The sequence below is a fragment of the Lissotriton helveticus genome, chromosome 11, assembly GCF_964261635.1.
Source record: "Lissotriton helveticus chromosome 11, aLisHel1.1, whole genome shotgun sequence".
Lineage (NCBI taxonomy): Eukaryota > Metazoa > Chordata > Amphibia > Caudata > Salamandridae > Lissotriton > Lissotriton helveticus.
This window is the reverse complement of record NC_136072.1, coordinates 486,868,893-486,896,111: the sequence shown is the minus strand read 5'-3', so window position 1 is coordinate 486,896,111 and position 27,219 is coordinate 486,868,893. Positions and strand designations below refer to the sequence as shown.

General features: G+C 46.1%; 1 protein-coding gene across 1 annotated transcript in view; it reads left to right on the top strand.

Annotated features, from left to right (window-relative positions):
* The first annotated feature begins 2,803 nt into the window (after nt 1–2,803).
* The window catches only part of ARHGEF4 (Rho guanine nucleotide exchange factor 4), a 639,140-nt gene continuing 614,724 nt past the window's right edge, over nt 2,804–27,219 (top strand). Inside the window, exon 1 of the mRNA XM_078666095.1 lies at nt 2,804–3,218. Within this exon, the coding sequence (XP_078522221.1) occupies nt 3,180–3,218 (39 nt within the window). The 5' untranslated portion in view covers nt 2,804–3,179. The remainder of the gene's footprint in view (nt 3,219–27,219) is intronic.

Here is a 27,219-nt window from a genome sequence, read left to right as displayed (position 1 = left end):
ACTGAACTACTTGATTCTGCTATTAAGGGAACAGGCCAGCTCGCTTCACCTGTCAGGTCACCTCTTGGCAACTAACTGACCAGAGCATGGATTCCACTTTTCCACTTTGACCCAATATTGTAGTTATGAGCAAAACATGTTTCTACCTTTCAGAAGTGTCAATGCACAGAAATTGACAGAAAAACATGATGTACGTTATGGCACGTCCCGTGAGCAGCGTGATCAGACCATTTGGGTGCCTGAAAACCAGATTGGTCCTTCAGCACCATCCCACTTTCACACATTCCAAACACAGAGACAATGAATCTAAGAGTGAGCGAAAAATGGCAGCTACATCCAGTTACTTTCTGTGTGTGTACCGGTTGTACTGCTGTGATATCGACAACAACAACATTGTGGTACAAGAATATAGAGGACACAATATTGTAGGACAAAATATTGAAAGGTAAGTGCACATAGGGAAGTACAGACTTACTATTCCTAACTTACATCTATGTACCTTAAAGGTAAATGAACTGCGCAGGTATATATATATGTGGAGTTAGGTATCGACAATCAAGACTTACAGGGGCAGATTTACGAGCCCCGTGAGCCACATTTGCGCCGCCACTGCATCACTTCTGTGACGCAGCGTAAACCATGCGCCACGTTGCGCCCTATTTTCATTGTGACGCATCTAGGGAGATGAGTCACGTTGTAAAGCCCTGCGCCACATGAAACCTGCGTCAGGTTTCATGTGGGCGTTCCGGCGCAGGCGGGAGCGTTCCATCGCTGGAACGCCTCGGAAAAGTGCCTTTAATGAAATCTACAAGATTTCACTCAGTCACTTTTCCGACGCCGCTGCATCAAAACTTTGCGCCTGTGTTTGCATGCCTCTTCAAACATGGCGTGTGAGTAGCGGCCGGCTCGGAACGCCGATCTTTTTGAGCTAGGAAGATTGATCCCGCGGACTTACCCCCATATATGCCCAGGAACCAAGGGTCTGAGCTACCTACGATTTTTGGATGCAAGACAATTGAAGTTTGGGACTTCCTGTAAATATCATGGAAAATTGAATATGCAGAGATACAAGCCTGCGATACCGTGAGAATAAATTACTCTTTCTACGCTCCGTGGACAAGGAATTAACACTAACCTTGGGACAAAGGGTGAAGATATCCCACTTGATCCATCCCCACTATAGGGGCCAACACTACTCCTTGGGTTGCCCGATGTATAAGTCCTGTTGAAGACTCGCATGGCCAAGGTGGCAACTCACCTATAGGCCCTAAGACGAGTCGAAACGTCGACGCTCCCCCCTTTTTTTCAATACCTGGATTGTGAAACAGATTTTCTGGTGCAATAGGTTTTTGGAAGCTATGTCTCCATTTAATGAAAAATCTGTATGAAACTTATATCATTGGCCAGGTTATTGTCAGACGGTGAACTGTGCAACCGATCTATTGTAAATAATATTGTGAATATCTCTATGCCATTATCTATTTCCTCCTACTGAGCACTTGATAATTCTTTATTTCTTGCACGCCCCCTTTGGGCAACCTGAAAGCTTTTGATACAAAGATAGTGGTAAATGCAATGAATTAAAATTGCCCCTGAATTTGAAAATTGCTGCTGGTGCATTTTGTTTTATTTTTTGTCTTTGTATAAATTCAATACATTGAATGTGTAGGGTTGATCTGAGAGACGTATCCCGTAACTATGTGGTAATATTGATCATACATTGATTAATTCAGTTGAAGGAAAGTAATGGTTGAAGACCACTGGATTTCAATAGTGAAGCAGGGGTAAGGCGTGGCGCACCATGTTGAGGATAGGCCAGGTTAGAACAGTGCTGGAGTTGCGACACAACTCCAGCAATGCGCCAACCTTACGCCAGCAGATGCGACACGCATCTGTTTATCCTTGCGCCATGATGCGCCGCATGGTAATTGCGGCGCATCTGTGGTGGCGCAAGGGTAAACTTGCGTCAAATCTTTCCTGGCGCATCCCTACTGATTTGCAGGGATGCGCCAATACACATAAATCTGCCCCCAAATATTTATTTTTTCGATATATTGACCTCGATATTCTGTTCCACAGATATTGTGGGTTCTATGTTCAAGGGACACACTGTCCGTACCCTTTCATGTAGAAGGGTGCACCGACACTGGTAGACGATAATAACTATTAAAAGAAGATAGCACAATAAATTAGGGTTTAATGCACGTACTACACCTACCTACTATAAGCCTTTGTGCATCCTGGGGGCTAAATGTTTGAATTACTGCAGGAGTGGCTTGTCTTAGCCATACGAGGCTAATGCGCCTGCTGCAGTGATCTGTGTGCTACTTAGAAGTGATCTGTTTAATTTCCAGTGGTGATGGCTCGGCTTCAGAGCCTTACTGGGCAATGCACCTGCCACCATGACCTGTGTGCAACTTGGAAAGTACTTGTCAAATCCCGACTCATGCCTTTGGGGAGAGCTTCAACCTGCTACTTATATCACAGCGAAATTGGAGGTGCAAGCAAGCGCTACTTTAATTCTCCCATTTAAGGGGACGAACCTTACTGCTCTCACGGCTGCACGTGAGCCGAGAACTCGGACGCTCCACTGAACCCGCTGCGTGTGCTAGGTCTTGCCAGACTGGAGCAAACACACGCTGTTTTCCCTTTTTATGAGTTCTAATTATATGGAAGCCGGGTGAGAGGTATAAGGACGCCATCCTCCCAAGCCTCGCCCCCATTTTCGGGGTGTGCCTGCAACTGATTCAGAAAGTACTCCTCACATAAAAGCACTAGGCGAGGTGGGCCTGGCCAGGCCGGCTTCAATAGGGTCCGGTCGCTCGGGGAGACAGTCCCAGGCATGCCTCTCGGCTTCCCATTCAGCGCGCCGCACAAAGACTTCTTTCTGGTCCAGGCCTGGTCCCAAAAAAAAAGGGAATAAAGGCACCCGGGGCCAGTAAGCCGTGAACAAACCTGTTTGCGTCGCTGCACGGTGGCGGCGCGCCATAGATAAGCCCTACTTGTTATGCAAGTCCTTAGCATAAGCTTCTGGCAGCGGCGAGCAGGCTTCGCCTGGAAGACGGTCCAAAATAGCGCCGGAGAAGGATGCGCGGTGGGAGCGGCGGCAGTGGGGAGCCGGCCGCCAGCACCCCGCACGGCCCGGACCGAGGCCCGGCGACGCGGAGAGCCGCCCCAAGATGCTGAGCTTCATGTACTTCCTCCGGAGCTTCTTCAAGGTAGGGGATGTGATCCTGTGCATCCAGTGTCCGCGGAATGATGGGATATTTACTGCTGAGAGTTCAGCAACGCTTCACCGTAACCTATGACGTGACCTGCAGGTCGTCATCACTGGATAGTTCATTAGTTCACTTCGCTTGTTTTCTGAGGTGTTTTTTAGTTTTTTGCGAGCTCTTTTCATTTTTCCCTGGCGTGTGACCGAGTAATCCCACATTTTAAAGCTATTAGAGTCGAATATTTAGAAAAGTAACTCCTTATAGCCCACTGTCAAACTTTACTTATGAACAACGTTCACAGCTGTGTATACACAGCGCACACCATCTAAATCATCCGTTTGTAAAAGAAGAGCTGTTCACGGAGGGCGGATGTAAATATATGTAAATATCACAATTCAGGAAACACATAGATGCAACTACGTTTTATTCATTCTTCTCAGACGTCCGATAGCTAGATTTTAAAGCAATTATTGCCACTTTGTTTTTAATAGCCGCACAACTGTCTCTCAGGTGACTGGAAATGCGTACTTGTAAATTAACTGTATCACAAGCTCTCACAGTGACAACTCACAGCACAGTGAGCACAACGAACCTCCTCACACCGACTACTGCCAGCTTGTAATCCCAAAGCACTGTAGTAAAGCACATTCCAAGACCACCTACAGCGCTGACGTCAGATGTGCGTCACACAATACCTGTAGCATCACTTTATGAAAGATAGCACCCCTGGTCATGTTCACAGAAGCGTTAACTCCGCTTCCACGAAAGCAGCTGGAGTTTTTAGCAAGATTAACAGCAATGCGTCTATTTATAGCACACTGTGCTCTCACCTTCTCACCCAGGCACCTCATAGAGTTAGTAAGGGAGCGACATTTCTACATAGGAAGCTGTGAAAAGTACCAACGCTGCAGAGCTGGTCACTGAAACAGTCACGCATTCTTATGACAAAAACATTAATAATTATTTCATAGCACACAGTACTACTGCTGGGGCGTCCCGGCACGTTCATAGAGTTTGAAACACAGAGGTACCCCTCAGCTCGAGCTGTGACGTAGCAATGGTGTCATGGGCCCTCACGCAAGCAAGGAAAATGGCCCGTCCCTTGGTGTGTAGTAAAATGCAAAGGGGCAGATTTACAAGCCCCTTGCGCCACTTTTGCGTCACTTTTAACATGGGAAAAGTGACGCAAAAGTGGCGCACGGGGCTTGTAAATCTACCCCAAAATCAGGGCACAGTGAGCACCTCAAACCTTAATCACTACTGACACCGCACAAGCCACTCCCTTAAGTGTGATCTCGCCATTTTCCCATTTCGTTCTGATGTTATTTCTGGTGCTGTTGACGCAGCACCCTCTTTGGAAAACAAGTTGTACGCAAACTTGTCAAGTGGGCGAAGGCTGTTGCCAGCAACTCTGAAAAGGAGCGCGCGTGCATTCCGCACTTCTGTCACTCCTGTATGTACACACACCCCAGGTTCAAACTGTATTCCGTATGAGAAGCGCAGTGTGCACACCCGGGGGTTCGCCGCCATCTCACCCTCGGGTGACCCAGGTGCTGATGCTAGGAGTAAGATGGGTTCACCGTGTGACTCCGAGTAACGGTCCTTCCTGTGCTGTGGCAGAGCGGCCGAGGCGCCGCTGTGGAGGTATGCGCGGGGGGGAGGTTAAGCGAGGTTGTGGTAAGTAACGGTAATCCAATTGCACTTCACGCATGCTGACAGGAAAGAAACACACCAGACGAGTCATGTGGCGTTTAAAGCAGAGGCTCGCTGGTACTTGAGGCACAGAATTAAAATGTACGGAGCAGGAAAGAGGGACTCTTTGTGCTGTTGCGACTGGTGCAGAGGAGTGCATAACACAGACTTAGGCGGTGCACATTCTGCGTGGGGGGGGGCATCATTTTGTGTTATACCACTGGGCTGGTAAAGAGGCATTATTTTGCAGCAGGAAGGTGTTGCATGGGTGGAGAGTGGGTGTTGGTTTCCATGCACCCATCCAGGAATTTACCAAGACAAGTAAACCTGGAAATGTTCCAAAATTGTATGCCTACCCGATAAAGGCACAATGAGGAGAAATAGTTATATTTCGCCTCCTTTTCTCCTCTTTCTAAACATGCTGGATTCTGCAGTACACTTAGAAACAGAAAAACAACTCTGATTGTGTTTTTGCAGGAAGGTGTCCTTTCCTGCACAGAAATAATCCTGCCTGGCTCATGGGGGCCAGGCCCGGACTGGGTACTGTGCATTTTGGCATTCCGCAGAGCTGGGGGCTGATGTCACTGTGGTGGGGGCTCATTTCGTAGATGGAGACCTGCGTGTGCTTCGAAATCAACAATGCAAAACGAATTTCGTTTTGCACACGCAGGTCCCCATCAACGAAATCAGCCCCCAGCTCTGCAGAATGCCAAAATGCCCAGTAGCCAGTCCGGTCCTGATGGGGGCCCTAGTTGGCGCTAAGCAGCACACTGTGCGCCAGCACATACAGAGAGCAGGAATGCCCCATATGTTAGTGAATATGGAGCCTTCCTTCTCTCTCCATTTCACGCAGTGCAGTGTAGCAAGTTGTCGTGCTGCATTTCGCTGCATCAAATATTGATCAATCTGGCCCCTGATGCAGACAATAAGTGTAGGTATTGAGCCCCCGATATTCGCTGTAAGTGCATGTACTGAACCCCTGATGTCAACTCTAAGTGTAGGTACTGAGCACCTGCCCGCCACTAGAATTGCAGGTACTGTGGTGCTAATCTCCACTGTAAACTCAGATGGTGAGTTTCTTCCTTCTGCTATTAGTGCGGGTACTGAGGCCGCCCTGGTTGCTTTTCTAAGAGCAGGTACTGGGATCATCATATCTAATTGTTTCAATTCATGACGCCGCTCCACTGTCACTGTACATATATTTATTTGAAGGTTTTGTGAAGAAGTGGCACGTCTCCTCTTTTCCACGTCACTGCTCAGCACCAGTGAGTGCAGGGCCTGGGAAACAGACTTTACAACGAGGTTACTACCACGTTGTGCCTTTACCATGCATTTGTTAGCACACATGTTTTTACCACATGTATGTTTTACAACACATGCCTTTACTATGCATTTATGGTAAAGGGGGACGTGGGAGATCTCCCCCCACAAATACATTGTTTTTATATATATAAACAATGCATGGTAATGGCATACGTTGTAAAAGTATAAGCATTGTAAAAAAATGCAGGGTAAAAAATGCATGGCTAAGGCATGCAATGTTTTACCCTGCCTTGTTCTGTCGTACAACTCAGTTACTGAGATTCTGGTCTCCACTGTGAGTGTGCGTACTAAATCATTGCCTCCCATTGTAATTCAAGATACTGAGGGCCCATGGTACCTCTGTAAATGCAGGTACAAAGTCTAATCTCATTAATAGGTCTGGTGTTAGCCAAAACCTTTTGATTTTGCTAAAAAAAAATGTATAATATGTCCTTATAGCTTTTTCAGACAGCCTTCTTAATCCATTGGCCACTTCAGTGTCATTCATTTTTTGTTTCCATCCGCCATATCATGGAGCAGTGGGTAAACACTCTCCAGCCATTGATTCCTTTCTCTGTGAGTAATGGCATTCTGTCAAATCACAATCTTATTAACCACTCACAAAGTAACCCCTTTCAGGGCCAGGGGATGGTGGGCCATTGTAAGTTGTTTGTTTATTTTTATTTTTTAAGCCGTGAGAGGTGGTTCTCAAGATCTCCAGACAATGTCCCTCTCCACTGGATATAATGCGCCACGTCCCGCACGCTGACTCTTAGCAACATACACTTTTAAAAAATGAGTTTTAATCCAATTCAAGATAGATGCTCCTGCATGCGCATGCATATGAGACCCTCTTTTTAATGTTTGTGTAATAAAGATGTACAACACATGTTTAAACAAGTTCTCACTTCCACTCTCTTGACAAACAACAGGCATGTCTAATTCGATATCAGCACGTTGTTATTGTTCACGTGCTCCTGAAAAGTAAAGTTATTTTCACATGCTGTGTTAGCTTTTCATGTAGCGCGGTACTTGTTAAAGCATATAGCACACCTTTGTTAGCGGAACTTGAATTTCAACACACAGCATTTACTGTTCGTAATACATGCAGTTCTGATTATGTAAACATCATTAAAATGCTGTGTTGCACCTTTCAGTTATCTGAAAGAAAACGCATTGATAAATCATTTAAATACAAAGTACCCTAAATGTTTTTCGACTGGGTTAATTACTTGGTTTGATTTGAATTCACCTGCGCCTAGCACCGCGATGCCATCCAAACAGCTACATTAGAACAACTACTTCACTTTACAGACACTTCTGTGCGAAAGTTTAAGTTTGAGACCAACAAGAAGTAACCATACCGAACATGATAAGATTATGGGGCTATCCAAATAAAAATAAACAACACGCAATTCCTTTCCCGCATTAAAACACCGCCCAGCCGAGAAGAAAGTCACAAACACCCAACTCCAATGACATTCCAACTTCAAAGGAGCCAACAGAAACACAGGAAACGAAAGAAAACTGCTGCAGAGAAGCTCTTCCAACTGCACAAAAGCCAGACACCTACCTAGGAGCGAGGAAACGCTGCATCCACCGGCGTCAAGGCGAAGGAAAAGTTAATCACTAGTGAAAAAAAAGCGAAAGAGAAAGCAGGGTAACCTGACCCAGGAGGGGGGAGGAGGGAGGAGAAATGCGTCTCGGCCGGAGCAGGGGGCGGAGCAGGGAGAGCGGGCTTTGAAATGCACTTCACACGGCCGGCCGGTCGTGAAACTGAAAGCATGGCCGGCCGGCCGTGAAAGCCTTTGATGCCGCAGGGGGTGGAGCGGCACCAGCTGGGAGAGTAGGCAAGGCAGGCGGCTGGGGGCATGTGCACGCGCTTTTAAGCTCAATGCGCATGCGCATTGAGCTTAAAAGTCACGGGCACTGCAAGGAATCGCCACGATTCCTTGCAAGTTGGACAAAGAGTGGATAAGCCCCCATAGTCTCGCTTGCTCGATGTGCATGCGCATCGACAGGCGAGACCTAAAAACAACCTTTGGCAAAGCAAATACGGTGGCAGCCATCACCAAACTCATTGACTTTCTTTTTTTGGTTTTTACAGAAACATTTAAAGATGTCTGCCTCTGCATGCACATGCATATGTGACCCTCTTTTTAATGCTTTTGTAATAAAGATTTACAACAAATGTAAAAAAAAACAAGCTTTGGCAAAGCAAATACGGTGGCAGCCATCACCAATCACCAAACTCATTGACTTTGCCAACGTATGTTCCAGTTTATGTTGAACATCCACGTTAAAAAAAAAATATATATATATATATATATAAATATAAATCCTGGATCAACAGCAGAAAGGGATTTATCAAATGTACTGCCTGCAAAGCTTGCAGGCAGGGGGTAAACAAGACATCATATGCAGTTCCACTCAAAGACACCCCGGTTTCCATTCCAAGATTGCTCACCTGAAAGACTGATTTTGTAGTTTATGTGCTGGAGTGTCCATGTGGCCTGCAATATGTAGGGAGTACCAAATTGCAGGTCCACAAGAGGATACTCCAGCACATAAGAGCAATCAGGGGTAGTGATGCCTCTTATCCTGTGGCACGTCATTTCAAGGAGTTCCATAACAACAATTCCGAACTTTTAAAATTCTTTGCAATTGATTCAGTCGAGCCACTCCGGAGAGGTGGGAATCGTGAAGCCCGCCTCCGAGCATTGGAAACTCATTACAATTTAATGTTAGACACTAAGACCCCTAACGGTTTGAATGCCAGTGAGGACTTTTATACATGCCAGTAATATATCATTGCTTAGTTTACATGGTTTCAGTACAGCGTCTTTTATCTATGAATTGTTTCAATAATGCAGGCTCCTCTCATGTATTTATGCACATATATATATTTTTTAACACTCTGGTGTATTGCACTTATGGTATTTGCACTATTGCACTTTTATTATGTCTTGGCTTTAGCATAGAATAATATTGGTTCACTTGGGACTGTGAAATTTGTTGGTCAGCATCAGATGATGCTATGTCCATGCAGACACCTCAGGCTTATGGCATGTAATGAAATCTGTGTAAATTGCACTATTAATTCTTGTTTTAATTTGATTAATAAATCTTAATTGTTTTTATTGTCAGCTAACAGGGATTGTTAATTGCACATTTTTATATATATTAATATATTTATAATAATTTTTTAGATCTGTATATGTTTAAATATATATTTTTAGCCTGTCTTTTAAGCCAATTGAATTCTGGTTATTTAGCTTATACCATATGATGTATATACCCACTGGGGTTTTATTCATTATATATCTTATGTTATTTAGCATTGAATTTATAACACCTTTTTTTTGGGGGGGGGGATTTACAGATTTTATTATCATGACTATTATTTACAATATGTTGTGAATCATGTGTGTTTTCCAATGAGTTGGTGCCACTATATTTACATGTGGGGGGGGGGGCATAAACTCCTTTCTGTATACCAACAGTCACAATTCCGTCACAAAACAGTGATTGATTTCAATTTTGTTCTTCTATGTGTATTTTCTGATAGGACACCGTCATTCAACGTCTCAAACATTGTTCTTCTATGTCTATTGACTTTGTGACACATTTTTTTCACGCACTTAGCCCTTTAAAAATTGTCCTTCCTCATGTTAGTGTCATGTGATCAAGGCCTCTTACAGGCTGAAACGCGTCATGGCGGACAAACGGGTCCACAAACAATAAAAAAATTATTTCTGCACTGATTTTGGGTCTGCATCGCTTTTGTACTGAGGACTGCAGGGGCGAGAACTTTTATATATATATATATATATATATATATATATATATATATTACCTACTGGCGGTCGCCAGTAGGTATATATAGTTAGGATTTTTTCCCTATGGGATTTTTGAAAATTCTATGTCTAATAACTTTGGCGTTTGTGGACGGAATTGGCTGAAATTTTCAGGAAAATTGCACATTTTGTTTCTGAGCAGCCCTTGAAAATTTGGGTGGGGTTCGTCAAGGGGGGGCCGAGAAAAAAGGGGGGTCCCAAAACATGTTTTTAACATTGAGTTTTCCATAGGGCGGTTGGCCTCACTTTTAGCCCGAAGGGCTGAATGGATTTGCACGAAACTTGGCAAAATTGTAGGGACTGGTAGCCCGATGTGCCTTTTGTAGGTCTCAATATATGTGCTTCAGTGGATTTTGAGAAATTAACGTTAAAAAAAAGATATATATCTGTAACAGCGGACCGGGCAGCGCTCCAGTTCGCGTACTTTTCGCGCAACGGAGCTTTGTGAAGCGAAGCTGATTGGTTCTCCGGCGTCTGTAAACATTCCAAACAGTCCGTAGCGGCCGCCATCTTGTCTCTCGGTAGGATCGAGAGACAAGAGGAGGCCAAAGCGAAGGGGGAAATGACCATAAGGGGGCATAGTAGATTCTCGCTGACCCCCTAGGTTTGATGTGGAGGTTTTAAAAGGGCCCCGCGGGGCAAAAAAAAATAAAAATAATAATAATCGAACGGCTGAATGGATTTGCACGAAACTTGGCAAAATTGTAGGGACTGGTAGCCCGATGTGCCTTTGCTAGGTCTCAATATATGTGCTCCAGTGGATTTTGAGAAATTAACGTTCAAAAAAAGATATATATCTGTAACAGCGCTCCGCTTCGCGTACTTTACGCGTTACAGAGCTTTGCGAAGCTGATTGGTTCTTCGGCGTCTGTAAACATTCCAAACAGTCCGTAGCGGCCGCCATCTTGTCTCTCGGTAGGATCGAGAGACAAGAGGAGGCCAAAGCGAAGGGGCAAATGACCATAAGGGGGCATAGTAGATCCTCGCTGACCCCCTAGGTTTGATGTGGAGGTTTTAAAAGGGCCCCGCGGGGCAAAAAAAAAAATAATAATAATAATCGAACGGCTGAATGGATTTGCACGAAACTTGGCAAAATTGTAGGGACTGGTAGCTCGATGTGCCTTTGCTAGGTCTCAATATATGTGCTTCAGTGGATTTTGAGAAATTAACGTTCAAAAACAAGATATATATCTGTAACAGCGCTCCGCTTCGCGGAGATAAAATTATATCTGTATTACCTAGCTGTTGCTAACACCAGTTAGCGACGGCTAGTAGGAGATAGCGACCATCTTGGGCCCCACTTTGCATGTGAGTGATATTTATCACTAATGACATGCAAAGTGGGGATGCCAAGATGTTAGCGACTGGAAACAGTCGCTAACATTGCTATCTCCTATTATCAACTTTTGGAAATATTCGCGATAAGCGCGAATATCTCCAAAAGCTAGCACCTGCCCTGAGCAGTTCTTAGCCATGTCATCCAATGGGAGGTGGATAACATGGCTAAGAGCATTAGCTCGGTAATGCATGAATATCGCTGAGTTTTCAGCGATATTAATGCATTGCGGTCGTTTTTTATCGTATTTGCGATAAACCTTGATAATAGCAAGGTTTATCTGCGATAATTTCTGACGATGCTTAGCGGTAAAAAAATCGTTGCTAAGCATCGTTAGGGATAAATATCACTTAACTTTGGTAATATGCCCCAACGTCTGTTAACGTTCGATTCGAAGGAAATCAGGAAGTGTTGAAAAACATTGTCTGCGCCATCTTGCCTTTTTTCAAATGCCACACTTTTGTCGTGCACGGCAGTCATTTTAGATGCCTTGACCAGACCCACTCTGTGCACGCTGTCAATCCTTAGCATGGCTCCCCACCCTCGCAAGCATCTCCCCCAGGCAGTGGTCACCCCCGCTCTCTGTCTTATGCATGGGTAATAAACCACCCCCCATCTGCGCTGCTCTTCCCTGAGAATCACACCCTGTGCCCGCCCGACACCTCCCTTTCGCCCTATTCACTACCGCACCCTCTGACACTCCTTTTCCTCTGTGTCCGATTGTCCAGGCCGGTCCTAGGGTATCAGCTAGCCCTGCAGATGTAGTTTATGGCCCCAGCTGTAAAGAATCACCCCTCTTCAAAGGAGTTATAGTAGATCAAGGCCCACACTCGATGAGATCCGTCACAGCAGACGCGTTCCTATTATCTGAAAACCATCCTGTATTGTGATTGGGGAGGGGACCGAGCCTGAAGCGGAAGATTCCAGGGATGACTCTTTGTACATCAAAGTTTTTACAATTACGTGTCACATTAAAAATATATAGCATTCCAACAAAGTAGTAAGATTATAAAACTTTAATAACTTATAAATATATACAAGAAAACAAAAACAGTAATAACATATAAACATTTTTAGGGAAAAACAACGAAGTAGCGGTCGGCTGTGCGAATAGTCCCAACGCAGCACAACGTCCAGATTTCTGGCGTGGGGCGTCGCGGGGGGTGGGTCATCAGTAGCAAACTGTTGTGCGAATAGTTCCAAGGCAGCAGAACGATGGCACCAAGGTGATGTCCAGTAAGTTGCCGCACTGGTTTTGGTATCCTACAATGCTGCTCCGAATAACGGCGTGGGGCGCCCCGGGGGAGGCGGCGTGAACGGGCCTCTCCAGGTGGAGTCTCATCTGTTGTAGTGGGGCGCCCCTTTACCGTTTCAGTTGCCATTCCGTCCGCTTTTGGTCCACTGTGTCAAAAGCCGCAATTCAGCTGAGTTGCGCCCACTCTTGCGGTGCAGCGATAGGCGGCTGCGCCCACTCTTGCGGTGCAGCGATAGGCGGCTGTCACAGGACTCTCAAAATGGCGGCAGGCTGTTTCCTTTTTGGGCCTGGTCCACTGAAATGGCCCTGGGACACCTTGGAAATCGGACGCTAGTCTGCTAGGTCTTGGACCCCATTCTCGAAAGCTTCCCCTCCGCCTTGAGGATTCATCAAAAGTTTTGGGGGCCCCCGACTCCTGTAGGCTTCTGGTGGGGAGCGGCTGCCATGATTGCTCGCGGAATGACCACGACGGAGCTACGAGATGGTGGTGCTCTCATGCTGACGCCAGCTTCAGTCTGAAACATCCAGAAACAAGGTGGGGCTTTCATCGTTTGGGGAAAAAAAAAAGTTTTAATCCAATGAAAAGTGTTGTTTTTAGGTCATATGATCAAGCCTTCCATCATTAGGAAACCAAAAGTAAAATGAACCAATGAAAAGTTTTATAAACAAGTCACATGACCTGTTATGCGGCATAGGGTATAAAATGCGGAGAAAATACGTTGGCACGTGAGGCGGCGTCAGTAGCGGACCGATGTGCGAATAGGCCGAAGGCAACACAACGCGCCAAGATCCGGATGGCACCGAGGTGGTGTCCAGCAAGTTGCAGCACTGGTGTGGCCATCTTACAATGCTGAAAGTCGGCGTGGGGCGCCCCGTTGGCCTGTGAGTTTGCGTCAGTAGCGGACCGATGTGCGAATAGGCCGAAGGCAGCACAACGCGCCAAGATCCGGATGGCACCGAGGTGGTGTCTAGTAAGTTGCCGCACTGGTGTGGCCATCCTACAATGTTGAAAGTCGGCGTGGGGCGCCCTGTTGGCCTGTGAGATGGTGTCAGTAGCGGACCGATGTGCGAATAGGCCGAAGGCAGCGCAACAATATTTCCTGAATAGAAGACACCACAAGGCGCTGAGATGCCAAGATCCGGATGGCACCGAGGTGGTGTCTAGTAAGTTGCCGCACTGGTGTGGCAATCCTACAATGGTAAAAGTCGGCGTGGGGCGCCCCGTTGGCCTGTGAGATGGCGTCAGTAGCGGACCGATGTGCGAATGGGGCCAAAGGCAGCGCAACAATATTTTGTGTATGGAAGATACCACTAGGCGTTGAGATGCCAAGATCCGGATGGCACCGAGGTGATGTCTAGCAAGTTGCTGTACTGGTGTGGTCATCCTACAATGCTGAAACTCGGCGTGGGGCGCCCCATTAGCCTGTGAGATGGCGTCAGTAGCGGACCGATGTGCGAATGGGGCCAAAGGCAGCGCAACAATATTTTCTGACTGACACCACGAGGCGCTGAGATGCCAAGATCCGGATGGCACAGAGGTGATGTCTAGCAAGTTGCAGCACTGGTGTGGCCATCCTACAATGCTGAAAGTCGGCGTGGGGCGCCCCGTTGGCCTGTGAGTTTGCGTCAGTAGCGGACCGATGTGCGAATAGGCCGAAGGCAGCACAACGCGCCAAGATCCGGATGGCACCGAGGTGGTGTCTAGTAAGTTGCCGCACTGGTGTGGCCATCCTACAATGTTGAAAGTCGGCGTGGGGCGCCCCGTTGGCCTGTGAGATGGCGTCAGTAGCGGACAGATGTGCGAATGGGGCCAAAGGCAGCGCAACAATATTTTCTGAATAGAAGACACCACAAGGCGCTGAGATGCCAAGATTCGGATGGCACCGAGGTGGTGTCTAGCAAGTTGCTGTACTGGTGTGGCCATCCTACAATGTTGAAAGTCGGCGTGGGGCGCCCCGTTGGCCTGTGAGATGGCGTCAGTAGCGGACCGATGTGCGAATGGGGCCAAAGGCAGCGCAACAATATTTTCGGAATAGAAGACACCACAAGGCGCTGAGATGCCAAGATCCGGATGGCACCGAGGTGGTGTCTAGCAAGTTGCTGTACTGGTGTGGCCATCCTACAATGTTGAAAGTCGGCGTGGGGCGCCCCGTTGGCCTGTGAGATGGCGTCAGTAGCGGACCGATGTGCGAATGGGGCCAAAGGCAGCGCAACAATAGTTTCTGACTGACACCACAAGGCGCTGAGATGCCAAGATCCGGATGGCAACGAGGTGATGTCTAGCAAGTTGCTGTACTGGTGTGGCCATCCTACAATGGTAAAAGTCGGCGTGGGGCGCCCTGTTGGCCTGTGAGATGGTGTCAGTTGCGGACCGATGTGCGAATGGGGCCAAAGGCAGCGCAACAATATTTTGTGTATGGAAGATACCACTAGGCGTTGAGATGCCAAGATCCGGATGGCACCGAGGTGATGTCTAGCAAGTTGCTGTACTGGTGTGGTCATCCTACAATGCTGAAACTCGGCGTGGGGCGCCCCATTAGCCTGTGAGATGGCCTCAGTAGCGGACCGATGTGCGAATGGGGCCAAAGGCAGCGCAACAATATTTTCTGACTGACACCACAAGGCGCTGAGATGCCAAGATCCGGATGGCACCGAGGTGATGTCTAGCAAGTTGCAGCACTGGTGTGGCCATCCTACAATGCTGAAAGTCGGCGTGGGGCGCCCCGTTGGCCTGTGAGTTTGCGTCAGTAGCGGACCGATGTGCGAATAGGCCGAAGGCAGCACAACGCGCCAAGATCCGGATGGCACCGAGGTGGTGTCTAGTAAGTTGCCGCACTGGTGTGGCCATCCTACAATGTTGAAAGTCGGCGTGGGGCGCCCCGTTGGCCTGTGAGATGGCGTCAGTAGCGGACCGATGTGCGAATAGGCCGAAGGCAGCACAACGCGCCAAGATCCGGATGGCACCGAGGTGGTGTCTAGTAAGTTGCCGCACTGGTGTGGCCATCCTACAATGTTGAAAGTCGGCGTGGGGCGCCCCGTTGGCCTGTGAGATGGCGTCAGTAGCGGACCGATGTGCGAATGGGGCCAAAGGTAGCGCAACAATAGTTTCTGACTGACACCACAAGGCGCTGAGATGCCAAGATCCGGATGGCAACGAGGTGATGTCTAGCAAGTTGCTGTACTGGTGTGGCCATCCTACAATGGTAAAAGTCGGCGTGGGGCGCCCTGTTGGCCTGTGAGATGGTGTCAGTTGCGGACCGATGTGCGAATGGGGCCAAAGGCAGCGCAACAATATTTTGTGTATGGAAGATACCACTAGGCGTTGAGATGCCAAGATCCGGATGGCACCGAGGTGATGTCTAGCAAGTTGCTGTACTGGTGTGGTCATCCTACAATGCTGAAACTCGGCGTGGGGCGCCCCATTAGCCTGTGAGATGGCGTCAGTAGCGGACCGATGTGCGAATGGGGCCAAAGGCAGCGCAACAATATTTTCTGACTGACACCACGAGGCGCTGAGATGCCAAGATCCGGATGGCACAGAGGTGATGTCTAGCAAGTTGCAGCACTGGTGTGGCCATCCTACAATGCTGAAAGTCGGCGTGGGGCGCCCCGTTGGCCTGTGAGTTTGCGTCAGTAGCGGACCGATGTGCGAATAGGCCGAAGGCAGCACAACGCGCCAAGATCCGGATGGCACCGAGGTGGTGTCTAGTAAGTTGCCGCACTGGTGTGGCCATCCTACAATGTTGAAAGTCGGCGTGGGGCGCCCCGTTGGCCTGTGAGATGGCGTCAGTAGCGGACAGATGTGCGAATGGGGCCAAAGGCAGCGCAACAATATTTTCTGAATAGAAGACACCACAAGGCGCTGAGATGCCAAGATTCGGATGGCACCGAGGTGGTGTCTTGCAAGTTGTGGTACTGGTGTGGCCATCCTACAATGGTAAAAGTCGGCGTGGGGCGCCCCGTTGGCCTGTGAGATGGCGTCAGTAGCGGACCGATGTGCGAATGGGGCCAAAGGCAGCGCAACAATATTTTCTGACTAGAAGACACCACAAGGCGCTGAGATGCCAAGATCCGGATGGCACCGAGGTGATGTCTAGCAAGTTGCAGCACTGGTGTGGTCATCCTACAATGCTGAAACTCGGCGTGGGGCGCCCCATTAGCCTGTGAGATGGCGTCAGTAGCGGACCGATGTGTGAATAGGCCGGAACCAGCACAAGGCGCCAAGATCCGGATGTCACCGTGGTGGTTTCATAGTTGAGAGGCACTTCATCTGCAGTGGGGCGCCGAGATCCGGATGGCACCGAGGGGATGTCTAGCAAGTTGCTGTACTGGTGTGGTCATCCTACAATGCTGAAACTCGGCGTGGGGCGCCCCATTAGCCTGTGAGATGGCGTCAGTAGCGGACCGATGTGTGAATAGGCCGGAACCAGCACAAGGCGCCAAGATCCGGATGTCACCGTGGTGGTTTCATAGTTGAGAGGCACTTCATCTGCAGTGGGGCGCCGAGATCCGGATGGCACCGAGGGGATGTCTAGCTAGTTGCTGTACTGGTGTGGTCATCCTACAATGCTGAAACTCGGCGTGGGGCGCCCCATTAGCCTGTGAGATGGCGTCAGTAGCGGACCGATGTGTGAATGGGGCAAAGGTAGCGCAAGAATATTTTCTGAAGAGGAGACACCACAAGGCGCTGAGATTCGGTTACCACCGAGGTGATGTCTAGCAAGTTGCCGCACTGGTGTGGCCATCCTACAATACTGCTCCGAATAACGGCGTGGGGTGCCCGAAGGGGGGGGGGGGGAGGCGGCGTGAACGGGCCTTCCTAGGTGGAGGCTCGTCTGCTGTAGTGGGGCGCCCCTTTACCGTTTCAGTCGCCATTCAGCTGAGTTTCGGCTGCTCTTGATGCTACAGCGACAGGCGGCTGCAACAGGACTCTCAAAATGGCGGCCTGTTCTTTGGATTTGGGCCTGGTCCACTAAAATGGCCCTGGGACACCTTAGAACTCGGACGCTCGATTTTTTTTTCCTTTCCTGTACATGCAAAAAAAGGTAAATGCCCGGTACGTTACACGCTTCATCTGCCATGATGAACTCTCCAGAGGAACCGAAAAAAAATATAGTTATGGTAACTATACCATGCATCGTCATATGGAGAGGTGGCACCAATTAATTATAGTGCTGCATAAAAGAGAGATTTGGAGGAGAACCCCTGACCTGCTAGTACATTCATCAAAGAAGTGGCACTCACAGCATCAGAGGCAAGGGAAACGGTCCCAAATATTTAGAAGAACTTTGGAAAGATTAAAATGACATGTTTAGATTGTGGCAAATTAATTTCATGTGGACAGATGAGTGTTACTCTAATAAATACAGCATATGAACATCATCATAGTCGATGGTTGGTAGAGACATTTTGACTATATCCTGGACCTGCCCGTCCTCGCCCAAAATGGCGCCGGAATAAATGGGACTCGTAACTCCTTGTTGTGTACTGGTTGCAGAACCTTGAAATCACGAGATACGTATGCAGTTTTGAAGCACATGGCGGGCGGGGACGAGAATTGATTGAATATTTCGACATCCCTATTGATATTAAGTTCTGATGTGTTATTGATTACTGTACTATTGAAAGTTCAAATTAACGTCACCCATGGTACTTGCCCGCAAATGTATATCTAGATAATTTTATTGTAACTGGCCCTGTCGTATTTTAATTATAAAATGTACGTCCACCGATTCCGTAACTGTTAGACACCTTAGTTCTTGCAACCTAATGGCCCGCCCGTTACGTTCCTCTACAGTGTAAATGTCTACTCATCATATACAATTACAGTTTGCTCCGTGGCCGGGTCACGTGGTTATAGGCCCGTATTTGTATAATGAAATTTTCACAATAAAGGTTTTTAAAAGAAAACATGGTAGTAGTATATACATTGGTAAAGTTTTTAATAATAGTCACTGTTTTAGAATCATTAAAAGGCAAGTGAAATAAAGCAGACCAATTACATGAAGGGTAAAAGGTATAATACGAAGGAACGCAGTAAAGATAAATGTTCAAGGGCTGTTGTGTTTTCTATTCCTGCAACATAAAGTGATCGATAAGAATCTCATATTCAGGCGTATCGGCGACTAAGACAGCAGGTCGACCCTCTTTTGCTGAACGGCTCCGTCATGGGACGAAGAAACGCTCTTTTTCTCGAAAAAAGAATATATTTTACTTGCAGGACAGTTGTAAATTTTCCGGGAAAGTACATTAGCCTGGAACATTATAACATATATTTAAGAAAAAATAATGTTCGGAAGTAATAAAAAGCGTAATTTTTAGGTCATATGACCAAGCCTTTCATCATTAGAATAAGAAAAGTAAAATGAACCAATGAAAAGTTTTATTAACAAGTCACATGACCTGTTATGCTTACGTTACGCGCTGCGCGTCGCGCCCCGGATGACTTCCGGATGCGCTAACGCGGCGCGTCATATGACGCATTACGCGACAACGCAGGTCCAGAATATAGTCAAAATGTCTCCACCAACCAGCGGTCGGAACACAACCCCTTTCAGCAGGCTAAATAGTTCTGTTAAATGACAACAGAAGGGACAGGCAACAAGAACCATCAGTCAAAGAGGGGAGGGCTAGTTCTTCTCTACCGGGTTACATTGGGGCGCTACCGGAACTGATCGAATTGGTAGTCTACTGTGTTTCTGGATGTTTCAGATTGAAGCTGGGGTTAGCATGAGAGCAGCACCATTTCGTAGCTCCGTCGTGGCCATTTCGCAACCAATCATGGCAGCTGCTCTTTATCGTTATTTTGGGCGGGGTGGGTGGCGGAGCCGAGCTGTTTTGCAGCCATCATTGTGTGGAGTTCAGTTCATTTCACTAGTTTTGTATTTGTCATGAGGGGTTGTTCCTAATGTTTCTATTTTAGCGAGGTCAAAAAGAGATCCCATTAGTGGCCTACTGATTTTGCTCGATTCCTTTTCTTTTTTTTTTTACACGATTTTTCGTTATCTGCAAAGACTAAACAGAGTATTGCGACTCTGTGTTTGTTTGTAAATAGAGAATGAATCAAAGAGAACCAATTCTAAAACAGTAAATACTTGGATAACAATCAATCAAATGGAGAGAGAAGCAGGCACGACGTATTACAACGGGGGCAAAGGCCTGCGTTAAGTACCCTTCACTATGTGCAAAGAGAGAGTACTCCTAATAGAAATGAGGGGGGGGGGCACCATTCAAAGCAGATCAGTGTGCATAAACACGAAAATGTTTTCAATTACCACGTACTTGACATTCGACAGCTTATGATATCTGCTATTAAAAAACCATTGAAATTCACTGAAAAAACCATAGGTTATAGACCATATATAGTTAGGAATTAGCATTTACAAAACCTTGAAAATTCACTGAAAAAACCATAGGTTATAGACCATATATAGTTAGGAATTAGCATTTAAAAAACCTTATTTTACTCACACAAAACCATTGAAATTCCATATATAGTTAGTTGCACTAACTATATATCGCGCACCCGCAATCCACTGCTGATGATGTCACATATTACATCATTCATGACATGGTCAGTGACATCACTGATGACATCTCAAATGGCATCACTGATGACATCTCATTTGACATCAATGACCACATCACTGATGATATCATTCATGTGACAATACAATGCATCTCCTCACACTTTAATATAACCTCTGTTACACCCAGTGTTAAATACAGAGTATAATTTTTGAAACCATTGACACACCAATACTAGTTACTACATACGCACTCACTGATTCCTACGTCTACACACACATTCACTCATTCACCCATACAATCATTCATACATACAATCACTCATCTTTACAACACTATCATATGCACTCATACACCTATACAGACACTCACACTCTGCCACTCATCCATGGAGTTACTCACACACCTAGTCAGTCCTGTAAAGAATCAATCACACTTCCATTTTCTAATCTACACAGTTAAACATAGAGTACCTTACATTTTCAAACATATACTAACACATACTTACTCTCTTATAGAATCACTGATACAAGTACACATTGATCTGCACAGAGTCACACACCTCCCAGCCAGACATACACACACTCAGTCTCCCATACAAATACTTGTGCAACCAATCAATAACCCATATAGCTACTTATATAGCTACTGATCAACACATGCAGCAGCTTGGACAACAACAGACATACTGATGCACACTTTCAGACAGTTTAGTCACTAACCCGTGCATTTAGTAAGACGCATTTAATCACTCACTCATACAGTCAATCACGCACCTACTAAAACCTTCATTCAGACACTTATACATCCACTCATTCTTCAATATGTAAAACATATTTAAACTTTACAGAAACACATAATCACTGGATGTTGTCATCAGTGATGTCATCAGTGATGTCACTGACCATGTCATGAATGATGTAATATGTGACATCATCAGCAGTGGATTGCGGGTGCGCGATATATAGTTAGTGCAACTAACTATATATGGAATTTCAATGGTTTTGTGTGAGTAAAATAAGGTTTTTTAAATGCTAATTCCTAACTATATATGGTCTATAACCTATGTTTTTTTCAGTGAATTTTCAAGGTTTTGTAAATGCTAATTCCTAACTATATATGGTCTATAACCTATGGTTTTTTCAGTGAATATATATATATATATATATGTATATATATATATATATATATATATATATATATATATACATATATATCCAACACAGTGAGGGGACCCTTTAGGAAGCAGCCACACACGAACTCCATAGTGAACTCTTTATTTTTCAAGAACCTGCCAGCAGGAATTCAAAGGAGACATCTTCAAAGTAAATCAGTTGCCAAATGCATTTCAAGAGGCGGGCTCTCTTCTTCAGTGGCATATTCGTCATCAACCAGAACTCTCCCCTTTACATAATCAGTCCCCGCCCCCTGGGCGTTAGCAATCAGTGGCGTTTGTGGGATCTGTAGTCCGTGTCAGGTAGGGATTAATCCTGGCGAAATGGATCCAAATTTCAAAACCAAGTGGGAATGAAGGCACATCTCGATCGTTTCCCTGCCTTGCTTCCAGTTCTTTGTAGAGTGTTCAAAAGGGCAACCCCTGCAAATGTCCTTAAGAACGTTCGCGTCCACTTGCCCCCCTGTAGTGAAGAGGGCTGGCTCTGTGACAACAGCGAGCAGCTTCCACGACCGGGCGGCCGTCTATAAATCCAACACAGTGAGGGGACCCTTTAGGAAGCAGCCACACACGAACTCCATAGTGAACTCTTTATTTTTCAAGAACCTGCCAGCAGGAATTCAAAGGAGACATCTTCAAAGTAAATCAGTTGCCAAATGCATTTCAAGAGGCGGGCTCTCTTCTTCAGTGGCATATTCGTCATCAGCCAGAACTCTCCCCTTTACATAATCAGTCCCCGCCCCGTATTTGCTCACCTCACAGCGCCTCACTTGGGGAATACAACTACAGGTACCAGAAGGCTGTGTGAGACAGCCACGCCCACTTGGACAAGTACCGGTGAACATTTAAATATCAGTACGCTGAGAGTTGATGTTGGATTAAGCCTTTGACAAAGGGCGCTGGCCCGAAACGCGTAAGGCTGCACATTTTGCCGTGATGTTTCCACTCTCCATGTTGGCAGCCTCTGCATCAATAAACTGACTTTAAGCATTATTCACCTTGTTTTGGGCTCCTCCGTATGGGTAACCATTTTGTGTGAATATACATATATATGTATATATATATATATGCAGCTATGATTGCAGGTAATCAGGTCTCAAAGCCTCTGTGATCTCCATTAAATGCTTTTGCAGAAAATGTTTTACTCAAAACTCCACTTCATTCATGTGGTGGGATGCACATCCTGATGTTTCCTCTGTAAGAGCAGCTGTTGTTTTGCACTATTTATTTATACAGTGCTTAGTACCCCTTTGTGGGGCACTCAAGCACTTGCCCACACAGATATCCAGATGTCTAGACTTTAAGTGCGTAGGTCTTGAGGTCCCTTCTGTAAGTGCAAGAATAAAGGTCATGATGTAAAATCTGTAACTGCCGGTACAGGAGTAGGATGTCTTCCCTGTAGGTGCAGGTTCGGAGGTACTGGTCTCCATTTTGAGCGCAAGTACAGTGGTGCTAATGTTTCCTATATAAATGCATGGACCAATGCACTATGCAGTCCACTGTAATAGGCATATTTTTTCAATGACTAAGCCTTTATCAATCATGCCTTTTCAACAAAATTCATTGTAAAAGCATGTATGCTATAAGCATATGCATGGTAAAGGTTTCCCTGAACCCTACCATAAACGTTAATCCTGGTCCTTGGCGCACCCCACCCTCTGCCCTAACCCTTCTATTAAAAACCCTTCCCTAAACCCTAAAAACCTACCCCAATGTGACTCCACCTGGACCCCGGCACTTCCCCTGCCCTAAACCCTAAAACCCTACCCCTGCGCGATGCCCCCTTGCCCCAAGCCCTTTCCCTACTCTAAATACTGAAACACTACCTCTGCGTGACCCCCCCGGCCCCCAGCCCTTTCCCTATCCTGAACCCTAAAACACTACCCCTGGGAAACCCCCCTGGCCTCCAGCCCCTTCCTTAACCTAAACCCTAAAACGCTACCCCTGAGCGACCTCCCACGCCCCTAAAATAGTAGCCCCCAGGCCCAGTCCCCCTTACCTCCCTCCTCGTGGTTTGTTTACTATACATATCCCTTTACAATACATACCTTTACAACGAAATTCGTTGAAATGGCATACATAGTAAAAGCATATGCGTAGTAAAAAAATGCATAGTAAAGTCTACACGTTGTAATGGTGCATGCGTTGTAGTGCTTGCTTTGTAATGGCATGTGTGTAAACAGCCGCGTTGTAATGGAGTTTCCCATAAACATGCACTCAAATATGTACAATACCCCCACCACACCCCCGTGCTCACACATATCATATGACTTTGACGTTGATACTATTGAATGTGGTATTATTGAGCTTTTGTTGATTGTTTGTGTTTGTGCTATGTGTATATAATTATTTGTATTGTGCACTACATTTTCACTATTCATTGTTTTGTAATTGTTTTTGGAGTAATAATGTGTGTGTATATATGTCATGCCTCTGCAAATCTATATATATATGAATTATTTACATTTCACAATGTTGTTAGTGTTTTTCTTAATTTTTGAAATATTGGGCTTATTGCTTTTCTATTTCATTAATTGAATAATCCTTCCATTAGGCAGGGGGTTAAATATAAGTTATTAACTATTTCTTTCGGATAATATGTTGTAGCAGAACCATTGTTCGTTTATTGTAGGTGTAGTTGGCAGCGGACTTTTGTGTATTCCTGCCAAACTGCCATACAATAGAGGGACTGTGTGTTGACAGGAGGGGGCATCCAAAGCCGGATGGGGGTGCGGAGCTCTACACAGTCCTGCTTGCACTTCAGAGACACTGCCTCAGCTCCCACATAAAGAACTTCACACTAGCCTATTGTGACTACAGACAGTGACCAGGACAGGGAAGCAGGAAATTCCAGGCACTTTTGTGTGGGGGGTGGATTAGGGGGGGGCAGAGGCTTCTTCCACTTCAAAGTTAGCATCAGGGATAAACATAGAACCTTCAAGCACACTCTTCAGTACACTCCTGGACTTGTGGATACTATGAAAGAAGGCATGCTCTGCTTCCAGAGGAGTGCCCTGCTGTTTGAGGCCTACCCTGCTGTCTGAGAAGGCAGATTTGACCTGTACCATTCCACTCAGGCTGGCTACCTGAGTGACTCCAAGGGCTAGTTAACTGACTTCTTGTTCGGAGTTACAGGGACACAACAAGCTCCAGATGCCTATTTGCAACCGCCCACCTGACCTGCTGCACAGGACCTGACTGCACCTGAAAATGGACCTGCTTGACCCCTGCTGGCCTCGGCTGAAGTGAGTTCCTGATCCCCAAGAGGTACCTCTCAGGTCCTGGACCCTTAATGTGACATCCATTGAGCTCCTCCTATAATAAGAGAAGAGATTCTGAAGATTTGGGCTCTTTGCGATCCAGAGCAGCTCATTCACACCAAGATCTTGCTGTCCACAGTGACTGCCAGCATGAAGCTTAGGTGAACCTGACTCTTCACACTACAGCGACCACCAGCAATCACCATCAATGCAAGATTTATATTTCGCATTACAGCATCGACAGCCCGCAGTGAGCACCAAACCCGAGCTTCCAGCGATGACCGTTCGCAACGCAAAACAGGATTTTCGCACAACAGTGATGACCATCTGTGATGCCCGGCTTCCTCTCCGCGCTACAGTGACCACCATCCACAAAGCTCTCCCTGCTTCTTGCGGGCTAGTCCACTACGAACTGGACTCATTGCACTGAACTTTAGAAGGTAACTTTTTAAGCAGGACTAACCTGGTTCCTTTATCCGGTCCATGCTCCATCGAGGTTGGCATGAATTTGTGACTGTCACCCACTCTCGCACAACCGGATAACAGCAAGAGGCACTTTGTGTTTTTAGGTGCCATACATACTTAAATGTTTGAAAGTGCATATTTCCTGGTCTACTGATTGTTGCTTTGGTGTCTAATTTTTTTTTATTTTACGCTATTTTTCTAAATTGTTATTTGAATTATCTTGTGTTTTCACTATATTACTGTTTGTGTGCTGCATAAATACTTTACACATTGTCTCCTAGTTAAGCCTGACTGCTTTTGTGTTAAGCTACGAGACGGTTAAGTACAGGTCAATTTAGTGACTTTTTGTGATTCACTCTGACAGGGTTTGTGGCTGGTGCTTGAGAACGGCCCAACATCCCAGACCGCCTGTTGTATTTCTTTATTTTCTTAATCCACCGGCTAGGGTCAATATTGGTGCCCATATTGTTATTGTGCCCACGGCGGACACCGTTCACAAACAAAGTCTTCCAAAGAGACACATAGTACATCAAACCCACAAACAGTTTGTCAAGTTACTGTTCAAGCCTTTATGACGTTTTAGCTTCAAATGAAAGATGTGATTTCTCTGATCAATGAAGGAAATGTAAGAAACTCCAATTATGTGACTCCACTGGATAAGATGGATTTATTCTTAATGGAGGTGGAGCATGCCAACGGGTTACAGTCTGAAAACATACCCCAGGTCCTGCAATGGTTTGGAACATTGTAGGAATGAAAATCACCCTTCAGTGTCCATTAATGAACAATTTGTTGATAACATTTAAGAAAGAAGTGAGGAAAGTCCAGAGTTGTCTGATAGAAATGTTATTGTAATTCTGTTTAGGAAGGGTGAATGATCCTCTCAAAAGTGATTTTGACCACTGTGATTGGTAGTTGTGTCAGCTAAGCTGTTACTGTTGTGATTCAAGGTCCTGGCCGAGGAGAAGATTATCAGATCAATTAGGATTCCCTTCAGTTGTGGTCACAGTTGAATAATGCCTACATTCAAATTCAGTGATATTGAGATTTAAATTGAGTGTTTTAATAGCAGTACTATGTTTATATAGTAAAAGGGGTGGTACCCTTGTGCAATATGGTTCATCTTGAGAGTTGACTTCTGTATGTGAGGCAATTTAACTCAAACTAGAAATGCCAATCAATGGTGTATGCATTTACAGAATGTGTTAGATCATTCAGTGGTTATGCACACATTATGAAACAAGAGTGACGACACCTGGTTGTCACCTAGTAATCACCAGAAGGCAAGAATTCATGCTGTGGGAAATACATGAATCATGAATTTCCAAAGTGTGTCCAGTTAGTGTAGGAAAGTAGGATCTACTTCCTATGGTTACCCCTACTTTTTGGTTGATGTGATACTGTTTTTAACTAGTCTGACTGGGATCCTGCTAATCAGGACCCCAGTCTAACTGCTTTCTCCCTAAATTGGTTTGTTCAGTACTTAGGTACATCCCAAATCGGATATTGGGGTACCCTTGTCACTCCCTAGTATATGGTACCCATGTTCCCAGGGCATGGGTTTCCCCAGAGGTCTCCCATGGGCTGCAGCATTATTATACCACCCATGCAAGACCATTCAAAATTGAACTACAGGACTGCCAGAGCAGCCTGCGTAAGTTAGTGAATGCACTACTTACTAAAGATATAGGTTTGCTATATCTAAGGGTCACTGCACTTAAAACCTATGTCACCCCTGTAGCAGGGCTTTGCAATCCTGAAGGCATGGTGCTTGGTTCTAAGTGAGAGGGTGCTGCTGCATGAACAGGACACCCCTGCAGCCTACGGAGTCCATTCTCCCTGGTTGTCAGTCAAGCAGCCATATACTATATGGAGGGGCACCTCGTAATTACGTGGTGACCATCACGAAAACGTCTCCAACTAATCCTATCACGTTTGGTCTCAAACATGATGGAATCATACCCCCATATGATTCCAAGCACCGGCAGAGCCCTCCATCAGGCTCTCAGGGTTCCTGGTACCAGTCTTCCAGACCCACACAGCACAAAATGGGTACTGCCGACCAGAGGCACATTTCTGCCCTCCTGCTGCTGAGCCAAGCTCGAGCAGAGGAAGGTCGAACAATAGGCATCCCGT